Source organism: Cryptomeria japonica, chromosome 11 (assembly GCF_030272615.1).
Source record: "Cryptomeria japonica chromosome 11, Sugi_1.0, whole genome shotgun sequence".
In the NCBI taxonomy this organism is placed as follows: Eukaryota; Viridiplantae; Streptophyta; class Pinopsida; order Cupressales; family Cupressaceae; genus Cryptomeria; species Cryptomeria japonica.
Window position 1 is genome coordinate 672,559,267 of NC_081415.1, and position 15,818 is coordinate 672,575,084.

At 31.8% G+C, this 15,818-nt stretch overlaps 1 protein-coding gene across 1 annotated transcript in view; it reads left to right on the forward strand.

The window, feature by feature from the left end:
- Positions 1-15,450, forward strand: part of LOC131070676 (monocopper oxidase-like protein SKU5) — a 109,700-nt gene extending 94,250 nt beyond the window's left edge. The window contains exons 4-11 of the mRNA XM_059214799.1: positions 9,507-9,676; positions 10,500-10,609; positions 10,701-10,974; positions 11,272-11,398; positions 13,047-13,398; positions 13,642-14,010; positions 15,009-15,087; positions 15,202-15,450. Coding sequence (XP_059070782.1) covers positions 9,507-9,676; positions 10,500-10,609; positions 10,701-10,974; positions 11,272-11,398; positions 13,047-13,398; positions 13,642-14,010; positions 15,009-15,087; positions 15,202-15,450 — 1,730 coding nt within the window. The remainder of the gene's footprint in view (positions 1-9,506; positions 9,677-10,499; positions 10,610-10,700; positions 10,975-11,271; positions 11,399-13,046; positions 13,399-13,641; positions 14,011-15,008; positions 15,088-15,201) is intronic.
- The last annotated feature ends 368 nt before the right edge of the window (positions 15,451-15,818 follow it).

Sequence of the window (15,818 nt, forward strand, 5' to 3'; positions counted from 1 at the left end):
AATTAATTCACTGAGTGGGTTTTAGAGGAAATAATTGTTGAGAGGACTTTAGAAGAATAGGGGAATAATTAATTTATTTGATAAATTAATTATTGGACTATATTGATAAGATTAATTAAATTAGATTTAATTGATTCTGAGAGGAATAAGGATAACACAATTTAATTAATTAATTATGTTGATAGGCTTAAATTAATTAAATATTAATTTTAGGTGTCTACAACTAGTCCAATCTTTATAGGAAAATTAACAGTGCCCAAAGTGGTTTACCAGTATTATCAAAACCACGGATGAACATAGAAGATACTAAAAGAGAATTCAAATCCACTTTGATTTTGGGCAATAGGTCTAGACTACAAACATTGAGTTTTGAGACAGTATCAATGAGAATCATCTAATATCGACATTGTTAACATAAATGATTATCATTAATGGATTTGTTTGATTTCTAACTTCGAGAGGCAAGAGTTCATGTGGATAGAATATAATATTTGGTGAATTTGCATGAATATAATTCATAAATGCATTTACATCCGGAGGCCTAGTAGAAGAAGGTAATAAGTTCTTTTGAAGAGCTTCCCAAAGCATACCTTGATAAATTGGAGTAGTATGAAGCAAATCCCAAAGTGAGATCTTAGCGGGAGTAACACGATGTTGCTTGATAAGATCATAATCACTAGGTTGATTAACTGAAGACTCGAGTGCTTGATGAAGATTTAGTTGAGAAGTTGGTAAAGAAGTATTTAATTGATCAACATTTTGCTTATTTCTACGAGCATTATAAGTTTGGGTTACCATTCTATGAGAAGAAGCCTTAGACTGTTTGTATCTCGTAAAAAGATTCAATGAGTCACTTTTAAAAGAAACACCACAAATAGAAATTACCTTCTTTGGAGAAGGACTAGCTATAGTCACACAAATGATTGGTCTCTTAGGTCTGCTAGGAGCAGTAGAGACAACAATAACATTTACAAAGTCAGTACAACTTGTAGAAGGATTAGTTGAAGGAACTTGCTTGATATCAACCTGTGGGAGATCATATGTAACACAAGATTCATCATCCACTAATGCATCGACTCTTGAAGAGAATGCATAGGAATGAAGAGAGGGTAGATTAAAATTAAGAAATGTATCAATGATTTCATTCTCTTGCAACAAAACATCTTCTGAGACAAAAGATTTTTTACAAGAGAGATCAAAGACATAGAGTGACATAGGCAAAGCCAAGCAACCATCACATGCTTGAAAAGGAACATCATTAGTACTTTGAATAAAATTATAAATAGAACTAATAAAAGAATATACCAAATGTATTTTGAAAATAGTTAACTAATTTAAAGAAACAATGCATAAATGAGTTCGCCAAAGGTTGATGTATCATTTAAAAATTGATGGCATGGAATAGCCCCGAATTTTTTTTTGGAAGGGAAAGATTAGAATTGTCCTTTTTTTTAAGGAGGATTTTGAATGAAAGAAGAAATGATAAAGAATTCTCTAAAAATATTACAGAAGAAGTGTTCAAGTTAGGTTCACCAAAATGTAATGGTGTAAAAGCGACCCTGTAAAGGGAAGAACTATGTTCCCTAGAGAGTCAATTTCACAACATACATTCAGATATCTCCAATAGTAAAACTGGTAAAGATAATTAGAGAAATTGAACGAGTAAACATAGCCCGTATTCTAAGTCTAAGCATCTCAGTCAAGTACATTAGTGCATCACGCGGACATCCACTCAGCACGCTATAGTCTTGTATGTACCATGGATAGAAAAGACTCAGAAATACGAAAAACTTGACTCTATGTTATTTAGATAATCTGCAAAACCCAGAAGTTAGAAACGTGACAGTGAATGGAAGATAATGAATATAATAGAAATGAATATGGATGAAATGAATAAAACACATGAAAAACCCTTGTGCATTCAAATATTTCTAATAAACTTGCACACATGAAGAAGAGGAAAAATGTTGGGGGTTGTGTTTAGAGGTCTACCTTAATAGACCCTCGTTTTGGTGTTTCCACCTCCACGGACAACCTAGATAGATAGATAGATCAAAATATAAATAGCTAAAATGATAAATTGATCAAATAAATAGGGGATGTGATAAATCCCAAGATGCTCAAAGATGAGATATATAGAATGATAGAAAGACATTACCAAAGAGGTTTGAGAAAGTCAAGAGAGTTGCAAAAGATTATTGTGAGAGCTTGAGAGTGTTGTGGAAAACTAGAGACTGTTGTAGCAAGTGAGAGAGAATCAAGAGAGATTGCTTGAAGAACCAAAAAAGAGAGAGAGAATGGAGAGAAAGCTATGAGAGCCAAGAGAACTAGAGATATTGTGTGGAGGAACTAGAGAGAGCCTGAAAGAAGAGAATCGATGGATTTAAAATGAGAGAATAGGAGGGGAAAAAAGAGGTCAGTGAGTCGCTTAGAAGATTCTGAGTCATTTCCGCCAACCAAGATAGGTGACAAGTGTCAAAATGCACATACTGACAATTGAACATTAAGATGTTATAGGATGAATGTGCGGTGCGTGGTCGTCCATGTGGCGCGCTAGTGTCCAAGTGGTAAGAGAAACACGCAACTAACATGAAATTGAAGCTGAAGGATAGTTGTTGAAAAGGCATCTTGAGAGGGAATAGGCAGATGCAAGGGCTGAAATGAGCCTACCCAAATGTTAGGGAAGTGGATACCAAAGTGGTTGCAAAAAGTGTAGGTGGAATTTCAAAGGGGTATGCAATTTTCTACTCTACATCAACATGCTAAGAAGAAGGCTCAACAAATTGGTAAGTAGTCTCCTCTACCCCCAGGATTTATTAAGATTAATACTAATGGTTGTTCTAGAGGAAATCTAGGACATGTGGGAATTGGTGGTATTAGCAAAGATAGTCTTGGATTTAATGTGATCTTCTTATTTCTACTTATAAGGGACACTACACTAATAATCTTATGGAGGCTTTGGTTGTTCTTTATGCTCTTGAATGAGGATTGTTCTTGGTTGCCGTAGGGTTATTTGTGAGTCTAACTCTTAGGTTGTGATGGACAAGCTAAATAAACAGAGATTCGACGATGTTGACTGGCTGCTAGTAGTGCTAGGTAGACAAATTTTCAGTCTGATGGAATCTTTCGAGTAATTTTTTTTTTGCTATATTCCCAGGGAGTGGAATAAGGCAACTGATTGTTTGGCTAAGTGGGCTTCTGAGAACATAATTGGCTAGAATATTGGGGGAAGGGGTGATTTGCCTTTGGATTGTGCTCAAACTTTTGATAAATCTGTTGAGGATATGATAGGGTAGATTTTGGCCTTTTGGGTCACATGTTGGTTGGTGCTTCTTGTAGCTATTCTATTCTTTTTGTTTCAATAAATTTTTACCCCTTTTCTCAAAAAAAGAAAAAAGAAAGAAAATAGAGTGCATTTATAACTAATCAATGATCTATAGAGAAAAGGTGATCAATTATAGTAAAAAATCATTACAATAAAATTATTGTCAAGAATAAATCAACAAGCCAAAAGATATGGATTTTTTCAAAAAATTATGATTTAATCAAAAAAAATTGAGTTAGGATAGAATTTTTTTTTTAAATCTATACAATAGGTAAAATTTGCAAAATAAAACTATAGTTGAAATTATAGTTTTTAAAAAAATCATGACTTTTTTATATATTTATCACCAATTTTTTTTAAAAATCGTCACTATACAAATTTTCAATGATTTAATTAGGTCCCAAATAAACAAGGTTGCAATGCAGCGAAGTTCTTGCCAAATGCTAGCGACTATTTTGTTATAATAGTATAGGCTATCAAATAATTATAGATATATGTACAAGCAACATGTTACATATCGATAAAGATGTGGGCAAAGTTTACAACATAAATGTCACAAATTTTGCATAAGTTGCTAGTGTCTTCATGTTTTGGTCTTTAAAATGCAAGAGCCAACATAAAGGTAAAATTGTTATGTTATGGCTATGGTGATATTAAAGAGCATTAGAATATTTTTTGTTGAATATTTTTGTATAATAGGCTACATGTATCCAATGTAAGATTATTAAGGTTAGTGGTAAGAAAGAAAAGAAAGAAGACAATGGAGTTGATTTTTCTAAAAAATCTGGAGGTTTAGCTACGCTTAATAGTCTAGATTTTGGGGTGTTTGATTTACTTTTGCACATGTAAGTTTACTTTTCATTTCCACAAGAAAATTTACTTTTTCACTTTTACACCAAGTTTACTTCCAAGTCAGTTTCAATTATTCCCAGTATTCTTCCATCAATATTGAAATTTTACAGCTGTCTATTTAAATTTATTGAACATTCACTATTGTTTGACCTATGTCATATTTGTTTACCATTGTGATATAACTAATTTACTTAATTGTTGTCTTTGTTTTCTAGATTTCAATTGTATAATTTTTTTTGCATCAACGTTTCAGATCATACTCAATGATCCATCATCAAGATGAGAGAACTATAGGATGAGAATGAGTGAAATTGCAAACCAAGAAGGGATAAATAGGGTTGGGGAAAGGGAAGCATCGAAAAAAATTTAGAAAATTAAAAAAAAAGAGAGGGAAGGGAGGGAGTGAGAGATAAGGGAGGGGGATAAAGGGATAAAGGAAAACCTAGGGGATGCCAAAGAGAGGAGACTAAAAAAGAGGAAAGAAGAAGGAAGAGTGAAACAAAGAGGGGGAGGGGGAAAAAAGAACCTAAACAAAGGGGGACAAAAGAGAAGCAAGATTAAGGAGGGGGGAGGCAAGGGTTTCTAAGGGAGGATAAAAGAGGATGCCAAGAGAAGTTTAGGTTCCAACCTTCATCACGATTAAGGTTGGACGGATGGTTATAGATTTCAATAGCTTCCTTGAGCTTTCTTTTGAAGAATTTATCTTCAATAGAAAGGATTTAGGTCTTGTCTAGGCACACGTGGTGCTTGGTGGAAGAGGAAAGCTCAGCAAGGGACGACTTGAGTTCACACACTCATGCTTAATGTCTGCATTGTGTTCTTTGATTCTAGTCTTAAAAGAGTGGTCAGTTTCACCTATGTATGGGGTACCACATGAGAAAATGAGTCATATCTTCATTGTGTTCTTTGATTCTAGTCTTAAAAGAGTGACTTATCTTCAATAGAAAGGATTTGGGTCTTGTCTAGGCACATGTGGTGCTTGGTGGAAGAGGAAAGCTCGGCAAGGGACTACTTGAGAACACGCTCATGCTTAATGTCTGCATTGTGTTCTTTGATTCTAGTCTTAAAAGGGCAGCCAGTTTCACCTATGTATGGGGCACCACATGAGCAAATGAGTCATATCTGCATTGTCTTCTTTAATTCTAGTCTTAAAAGAGCGGCTAGTTTTACCTATGTATGGGGTACCACATGAGCATTGTCTTCATTTGCTCATGTGGTACCCCATACATAGGTGAAATTGTCCTCTCTTTTAAGACTAGAATCAAAGAACATAATGCAGATATGACTCATTTTCTTATGTGGTACCCCATACATAGGTGAAATCGACCACTCTTTTAAGACTAGAATCAAAGAACACAATGTAGGCATTAAGCATGAGTGTGTTCTCAAGTCGTCCCTTGTTGAGCTTTCCTCTTCCACCAAGCACCACATGTGCTTAGACAAGACCCAAATCCTTTCTATTGAAGATAAGTCATTGTATTAAGACTAGAATCAAAGAACATGATGCAAATATGACTCATTTGCTCATGTGGTACCCCATACATAGGTGAAATTGGCCGCTCTTTTAAGACTAGAATCAAAGAACACAATGCAGACATTAAGCATGAGCATGTTCTCAAGTCGTCCCTTGCTGAGCTTTCCTCTTCCACCAAGCACCACGTGTGCCTAGACAAGACCCAAATCCTTTCTATTGAAGATAACTTCTTCAAAAGAAAGCTCAAGGAAGCTATTGAAATCTATAACCATCCGTCTAATCTTAATCATGATGAAGGTTGGAACTTGAACTTCTCTTGGAATGAGCTTTCCTCTTCCACCAAACACCACATGTGCCTAGACAAGACCCAAATCCTTTCTATTGAAGATAACTTCTTCAAAAGAAAACTCAAGGAATCTATTGAAATCTATAACCATTCGTCTAATCTTAATCATGATGAAGGTTGGAACTTGAACTTCTCTTGGAATCGTCTTTTATCCTCCCTTAGAAACCCTCGCCTCCCCCCTCCTTAATCTCACTTCTCTTTTGTCCCCCTTTTTTTAGGTTCTTTTTTCCCCCGCCCCCTCTTTGTTTCACTCTTCCTTCTTCTTTCCTCTTTTGTAGTCTCCTCTCCTTTGCATCCCCTAGGTTTTCCTTTAGCCCTTTATCCCCCTCCCTTCTCTCTCACTCCCTCCCTTTGTTTGGTTTTTTTTATTTTCTTGTTTTTCTATATATATTGATATATATATTCTTTTTCTTTTTCTTTTTCTTTTTAATATTTAGTTAATATTGTAGCAATTGGAGCTTCAAAAATTATGGAGGAAATGAATAATGAAGTTGAGGCTCAGGAAGCTATTGAAGCATTGAAAATGGGGGGGAATTGGGCTTCTCAAAAATAACGAGATTCCTAGATTACAATTAATGCAATACAAAGGGGTGAAATGAATGCCTAGAATTTGAATAAATATATAATTGTTGAAAAGAATTTATTGGAAACTTTTGAGGAATTTGAAGTTGGGCACGTGATGAGATCAGGGAACGACATGGCAAGCAGGTTGTCCAAATGGGCAGTGACTCTTGATGATGTGCCAAAAAGTATTATGGAAGATTTTTGTAGTCTTCAGCTCAATCTCTGAGTTGGAATAGTACGCCATCATTTTTAAAAGCTATTAAGGGTGTGGTGGTGGGTTGATGTGACATGGGTAACACTTGGTGCTCACAATTGAGGATGGGTGGTAACTACATTTCAATATGGAGGCCACCTTTTGCTTGGTTATGTCAAGGAAACAATTAGAAGTTATGGGAAAAGTCATTAAGAAAAGAACGACAAATGTTTTCAAATTTGATGAAGATATTTATATACAGATCATGGAAATCCTTTTGGGAGAAATTTTTTTGATGACTAAACATAGGTACAAGACGAATATAGACATTATGTCAATGGTGGCGATGTGGGGGTTGGACCAGAAGAAGATGTTGAATCGATGTTGACAGGTTGTGTGGAAAATGATTAACTGTATGGTCTACATTCGATGTTGGAAGGGGAAATTTCTAGGACAGGTTTTATGCCTGTGAAGGTGGCCAAGGGCACAGATGAAGAGACTCCTCAATAGTTGATGTTGTTTATTCACTGAGTGTAGGGGACAAACAAGGATGAGCATTAGGTAGAAGCATATATTTGTTGGGATTTTTTGATTCTCTTAGGAAAGAGGAAGGCAAGGCTAGAAGAAGAACCAAAAGCAAGATTTGAGCTGAAAGACTAGTAAGCTATAAAGCTTGTTTTGAATGTAGTGCAAAATGTTGAAAATGAGTTTCAATGATGATGCATTGAAATATTTTTCATCTAAGTGTATACAAAAGTTGCTCAAAATTGATTTCAGCATCTTAAATGCTTGAAAGTGAAAAAAATTTAGCCAGGCCCACAAGGGGACCCAACAAACATCATGACTTAAAAGGAAGCTCGAAGTCTCATTTTAATAGGTTTTATTAATTAAATCATTATATTATTTAATTAATAATTTGCATCATATAAATATCAAAGGGGACTCGTTAATGTGTTATTTGAACATGAAATATCGGTGGCATCATCTGGTAAATGGTGTAAAAGGTAAAAATAAGTAGTGGGTTAATCAGCCTTTGAAAGAAGCAAGGAAGAAATGAAAAGAAAAACATTATTTTTTGTTTAAAGCGTGTTTTTGTAGTTACTTGATCAACTATTATATGTATTAAAATCTTAAATTGTATAAATGGATGTATATGGTAGAATATTGACATACAAGAGTGATGTTTTGGTTGATGTTTTGTCAGACTATGGACATCATTTTGGAGCAAATTTTGGCAATGTTTCTTTGTGATGTGGGATATATAACACTACAACTTATGTACTCTGTTTTGAATATCAATAAAATACATATAATTTTACCAACCAAAAAAAAGATTAAAAAATTTATAATTTTTTAAAAGTATTAAAGCATAGAATGATTTCAAAAAGATATATAAAATACAATTATAAATAATACATATAATAATTAGGTTTATTTTTTTAATAGAAATAGTTGTATTTAGTTTAAGCTGAAACAAATCCTTATAATTGGTTTGGTTATCTATATTTTGAGATTAAAAAGATTTATTTAAATTTCTAAATCTATTTTTTTTAATATTTTATTTACAATATTATAAATGATAAAAAAAAATTAAAAAATTAAAATAGGCATTTATTTTTTTTAAATACAAAGAAATCCAAAAAAAAACCTAAAAAATCTATCATACCTAAAATTTTGCTCCTATAACACCAATTTTTTTTTGAACCAATCATAATGTAGATAAATGATTTCTACAATATCTTAAATTTAAAAATATAAATCTCAACTTTACAAAAACCAAGTTTATTTTGAAAGTAAAAATAATAATCACTTTTGATTGGTGCAAACTAATTGATAACTAATTGGTTGATTGATAACACATAAAATAATCCAAAAAATAATTTTTTACATAACAGTTTAAAAAATAAATTGTTCAAAATATTAATGATATCTAAAAACCTATCTTACCTAATAAAAAAATGATATGTAAAAGTCATTAAAAAAACAAAAGTATTTAAATATTAAATTTAAGTGAAAAAAATTCATTAATATTCTTCTTTTGAAAAAATCAAATTTCTCCATTAAAATTGGAAATAATTCAATTTAGTCATTTGAACCAATATTTTAAAGAAAGAAAGCATAAAACAATTGTGCAATCTTTAAAAAAATAGAAAGTTCTCTCATATCACCTAAAAAATTTTAAAAAATTAATTTTGATTTGTTAATTTATTTTTTATTAATAACCAATTAAAGAATAGCCTTGCTAATAGTTCTATGCCTATGACAAGAACTAAAAACTTGTAAACATCAGATAACAAAAAAGACATAAGTGATGAGATTTTGTCATTTCTATTATTATAATTGAATAATAAAATAAAAAACCTTTTAAATGATAATATCAGAGTCAACTTTATTTATTTAATGGTGCAAATGATGGACAACATAGAGTACCCATCAACGAGGAAACAAAGTTTGAAACTATTCTTGTGGAATATTTCTTCAAAATTTCGTCTGATTTGAATAGCTGAGATGACAAAGACATCTAGAAGATATAAGAAGAGTTGAAGGAGAATACTAAAGTCATGCATTTTTTATTTCATTTCCTTGCATATCTTAGCTGGTGCATTCAGAACAATCTGCAAGCTAATTCCAATAAAAGGATGGCCGGCTAAATAAAATTTGTTTTTGCCTGAGCGGAGAATTCCAAATCTTTCTCCTCGGTATGACCGAGCATTTCTCTTTTAAATCCCCCAAACAATTGTTACACTTGCAGAAGGAGTGGAGATCAGATTGCAGGTGAAAATACCAATGGATGGCTGCAAATGGAGGCTTTTACTCACTTCTTTTGCCCTTGTTTTCCAAGTGACTGTGTCAACCATAATAAATCTGGAGTGGGTTGTCAGCTATAACTCAACAATCAATCCACTGGGCCAAACTCAACCTGTAAAGTTCTTCTCATTCTTCTCATTCTTCTGTAGTTGTTTCTTGTTTCATTTCATTTTATATCGAATTGATAGAGTCGTTTAGCAATTCAATATTAAAGTAAGTGTCATAGGTTGAAACTTCTTTGATTGAAAATCATTAATTGATGGAATTTGAATTTTTATATGTATTGTATGTTGCAATGCAGAGACAGAATAGTTTAGCTATTTGATATCAGAGTGACGTCTTAGGTTGAAATTTCTTTGATGGAGAGTCAACAACTGATGGGAAAGACTGATGGCTATTTGAATTTTAATATTTATCATTCAATTTATTTTATATTGAATTGATAGAATTGTTTAGCTAATCCATATCAGAATAAGCGTCTTAGGTTGAAATTTTTCCAATTAAGAGTCAAAGTCTGATGGGTATTTGAATTTGTATATGTATCTAGGTAATTAAATATTAGTCTACATAATATTTAGCTATTCAATATCAGAATCCATGTCTTAGGTTGAAATTTATTTGATTGAGAGTCAACAACTGATGGATATTTGAATTTTTATATTTGTGGTCTGTGATGCAGAATCCATGTTTGTTGTTTGTTCATTTTATTTCATATTAAATTGATAGAATCATTCAGCTATTTGATATCAGAACAAACTTCTTAAGGTTGGGTATTTGTAATTTTTTATATTTATTGTGCATTGTGATGCAGATAATTAAATATCGAGTTTACAAAATAGTTTAGCTATTCGATATCAGAATTGACATCTTAGATTGCAATTTCTTTGATTGAGAGTAAACAACTGATAGATAATATTTGTCATCTGTTGTGATGCAGATAATTACTATTAATGGAATGTTTCCAGGTCCAGTCATCAATGCAACCACGAATGATAACGTCTTTGTGAACGTCTTCAACAACCTTGATGAACCTTTTCTCATAACTTGGTATGTACAACTTCTATTTGTAACTATGGAGATTACCAATTTGCTGCTTTATTTTTCTTGAGTTAAGAGAAGATAAATGTATGCAATGTAGGAATGGGATACAACAAAGATTGAATTCATGGGAGGATGGAGTATCAGGAACAAACTGTCCCATACAACCAGGAACCAATTGGACCTATGCTTACTTTGAGCCCAAGGACCAAATTGGGAGCTACTACTACTCTCCTTCCACAAGATTCCAAAAAGCTGCAGGAGGGTTTGGTGCCATCAAAGTTTATAATCGTATAGTCATAAATGTTCCCTTTCCTCGCCCTGCAGATGACTTCATTGTTCTCATTGGTGACTGGTATACCAAGAGCCATAAGGTAATATATAGGATTATAATTCAGAGAGATTCTATTATCACTCTTATCTTTTGTTTTTAAAATCAATTGTGTAGATTTTTTTTGAATTAACGTTTCAGATCACATTTTATGATCTATCATCAAAATGAGAGAATTGTAAGAAAAAATTCTGAAATATTAATACCAAAAAATCTTACACAATTGAATTCAAAAATAAAAGACGCAAAAAATTTGATTGCTATCTTTGGAATTGCCTCTTTATAATTGATTGACTAACAAGTGCAAAATAAGTGCTAATTATGACATTTATTAATACAGGAACTAAGAGAAGCTTTAGACGAAGGCAATGAGCTTCCTGCTCCAGATGGGATCTTGATCAATGGAAAAGCTCCATATTTCTTTGGAATGAATGGAAGTAACTTCGAGAGTTTTACAGTGACAAAAGGTAAGCCAGTGATCAAACATCTTATTAAATTGATACAAATACTTATTATAATTTATTATGAGAGTTTCTCTATTTATTAAGGTAATAATAACAAGGTAGTAATTCTCTTTAAATATATAGTACCTCTAGAGTTGTTTGTTAATTTAGTTGAAATTATTTAATTTCATTCATTTTTTCCTTTTTCTATTTTTTAGTTTTTCTTTTCATTTATAACGAAATTATATTTGTAGAGGATATAATGTAAGTTTTTTTAATTTGAGAAGTCTAATTCATATAAGATATTCATATACAATCTAATTAAATATTTTCATTATAAGAAAACAATACAATCTTGTTATCAGTGATTTAAGATGTGTTGAATTCATCAAACCTTGTGTCTTATGTATTGTTAGTACACTCAAGTTGAGGGAAGCAAGAATGTGTGTCTCCTTTATTGGTGTAATTAATACACGGATCTACACATCTCCAAATGACATTCTTAAGTAAATGTCAAAATCTACCATAAAAATGTGTTAATGGATTATATGCTAATACGTCATATTTGTATATTATGTTCCGAATATATTTTAGAGCTTCATTTACAAGTCTTGCTTCTATCCATACATCATATTTGTATGTTATTCTCCAAACACATCCTAGAGCTCCATTTACAAGTTGTTCTTCTATCCATAAATTGGAAGTTAACATTTCCTTGCAATTTTTTTCTAAGAAATAATGTCAAAATTATATGACCTAATAAATATTTTGTCACATACTCATTGACAAGAGATGCTTGAATTTAAAGACAATTGATAAGTGCTCTAGGATCTCTATTTAAGGCTATTTACCCATAAACATATTAATTTCATCACTCTTGGGGCATTAGATGGTTTAGAGGTCATTGGTAGTGTCATTGATGATATTGCCTTCATCCATCACCATAACTCAGCTTGTAAATATGTGTTCAATAATATCATGATCAAATTTAATATAGATAAAGTTGATGGAAGGAATTTCTATTAGTATCAAACAAGAATTTATTTTTAAAAGTGCATTTTCATCATTTTTATACATTATTCTGAAATTGTTACATTTAATCTTATATCTAAATGTCTTATATATACTCATAATAATTATAAAGTTATAATTTGTCCCATACAAATCCTTTATATTTATATAGACTTATAAGCTTGAGCTAACATAAACTAATCTATCATGTTAAATTTGCAAGTTTTAATCATCGCAACTTAAATCCATATTACTTAATGAATAAAATAAATCATCTTGTTCTTCTTGTCAATGTATACTATAAATTGAACTTTTAATTACTCGACTCATTTTTTATTAATGAGTTTTTTAATAATATAACAAATGCTTAAATCTTTTATCTAAATCTCTCTCTCTCACTTATATATAATCTTGAAATCTTTTATTTTCATAATACCTTCCTATAGAACATGATGTTGTCTCTTCTTATGAAGTTCAATTATTTATGTTTTTTCTTTAATTCAATTATTTATGTTTTTTCTTTAACATTGGATTCACGTTATATAAATTCACTTTTATCATTTTTTCAAATGGATTTATTCTATCATATTTAATTTTCATTATTTTGAGCAATATTTTAATTATCCATTGCATTAATATATGTAATGTGTGGATGTTCCAGGAAGCACATATCGATTAAGGATTTCTAATGTTGGAATAGCAACATCTTTAAATTTCAGAATACAAGGTCATCAATTGTTACTTGTGGAAACAGAAGGCTCTTACGTGGCACAAACATTCTATGACTCCCTGGATGTCCACATAGGTCAATCATATTCCGTATTGGTAACAGCAGATCAAGATATAAGTGATTATTACATAGTTGCAAGTGCTCGATTTGCAAAGGAGCCAATCAGTGCAGGTGTAGCAGTGCTTCACTATAACAACTCAACGACTCCTGCAAGCGGAAACTTACCCCTTGGACCTGATGACTCCAATTATAATTTCTCCATCAACCAAGCTAAATCTATTAAGTCCGTCCCTCTCGACAAAACCAATTCATCTTACTCAATACTTATCAACAAATAAAGTCTCAAACCTAAATAAAAAAATTTCAGGAAATCATTATAAAAATAATCACAAACATTTATAATTAGTCTATGAGACCAAGAACATCCTGTTAACAAATTTTAAGTTCTTTTAGTTGTTGAGTCTTCTATTATGAATCTTGATTAAAAAATCCGCCATATCTAAAACTTTTATATATATATATTCAGGTGGAACATGACGACCGGTGCAGCCCGTCCAAATCCGCAGGGGACATTTAACGTGACAAATGTCACGATTAATGAAACATTAATACTCCATCACGGGGTGGCCAATATTGACGGATCCCGTCGGTATACCGTCAATAATATCTCTTATTTGACGCCTGCCATTCCTCTGAAGCTGGCTGACTATTCCTTCAACGGAACGGGGGTGTATGTTGTGGATGATTTTCCGTTGACGACGATCAGCCCCGTTGCAGAGATGAAAACTTCTGTTATCTCGGGCAATCAAAAGACGTGGCTGGAAATTGTGTTGCAGAATGACGGCCCTGACGTCCAGTCATGGCATCTTGACGGCTATGGATTCTATGTTGTTGGGTATGTACTCACTTCCCTTTTTCAATGTAATTTCAACTATATAAACATCCAATATATTAGACACATTTATATTTAAATTGATTGTGTATGTACATTTTTTTCATTAATTTTTCGGATCATGTTTTATGATCCATCTTTAGGATGAGAATTAGGAAAAATGTTTTATACTCTATTTTTTAGTTTTCATTCTGATGATAGATCATGGAGCATGATCCAAAACATTGATGAAAAAAATTACACACACTCAAATCCAAAAATCTTCAATTTAAATCTATCATGGAGTGTGGAAACTTCATTCATTTAAATTTATATTTTTCAATCAATTACATCAAATTATTGTTAGATTTTGTATATCTTTTTATCTATGTTGAAATAGTTTTGCATGTCCATTCTCTTGGGAGGCAATTGAGTTTTTGTGGGCATATAAGATTATAAATGCCATTTTTTTTTAATGTGTTAGAAATTTGACTTGTCGTGGCTTAACTCGTGAATATGTTTGGCTAGTGTAAAGCTCACCAATGCTTCATGTATGTGGAGTGTAATGTAAGTGAACACATTGTCAAGATTTGGTGGTTCATTCTCACTAAATTTGAAGGAAAATAGATGCATGTTTAGGATTTAGTGACCTAAACAACTCACATATATTTAATTGGTTTATGTATTTTAATAATATATTTCAAAATAATTTTCCAAAAAAAATACATATGAATGGTCACAAGACAATTCAAATTTGTGAAATAGGTAGTCTTATAAGACAAATTTTCATTAAAAACCAACCAGAGGGGAAGTATTGTATTAAATTAATAGCTTGTTATGACCAACCAATAATATGTGTTTTAACTTAGATTTTATTTCAATTGCTTAGATGTTTGTAATGAGATCTCTTTTGTAGTACTTTTTTATCTATTTTAAAGATGAATTTCGGTAAAACTACACTTTGAACATTTCTAAAACATCTTCATCCATGTCAAATAATGTTGAATATGTTGATGGCATAGGCTTGGTTTGGGAACATGGTCAGCTGATTCAAGAGCAACATACAATTTGTATGATCCAGTAGTTCGCTCCACAACACAGGTAAAAACCAAGACCAATGGAAAATAATTCATTTATATGGTTTTAATTATATAAAAATGATTAAAAAATAGTACCAAAACATGAGTGCTAACAACTATGCATAAACATAACTAGGTATATGGGAACAATTCGTGGACTGCTGTCTATCTATTTGTTGATAATCCAGGAATGTGGAATCTACGTTCAGAGATACTTGAGAATTGGTATTTGGGACAAGAGATTTACATGAGAGTATTTGATCCAGATCCCAATCCTCTTAAAGAAAAACCAATTCCTTCAAATACAATATATTGTGGTAATTTTTCTATTGGATCTCCAAATCCATCTCCACTGCCTTCACCAAGTATTAAAGAGATGGATTGATCATTGATTAATTATATTATGGTCATGAATTATCAAGTTATTACTTTAAATAATTAGATTTTTCTCCATTTATCACTATTATTAGTATTTATTGTACTTCAAACTAAGGAATTAATTTTCTTACTCAATAATAAAAATCCCATCAATGGAAATTTTTTTTGGAATGTAAACTTTTTGAAATATTCTTTCTTAAATGTTCAAGGGTTTAAGATCAAGTGGTTAAAGCAATGGGTTCTCATTATAGAAACCTAAGTTCAAATCCCAAAAGGTACATGTAAGATGAAATTCTAAGTGGTGAGGTCTTTAGTTGTTTGGCTTCTAGAAGTAATTTCTAAGTATTTGCTCTTTATGCTTGTTTGAGCGTATTT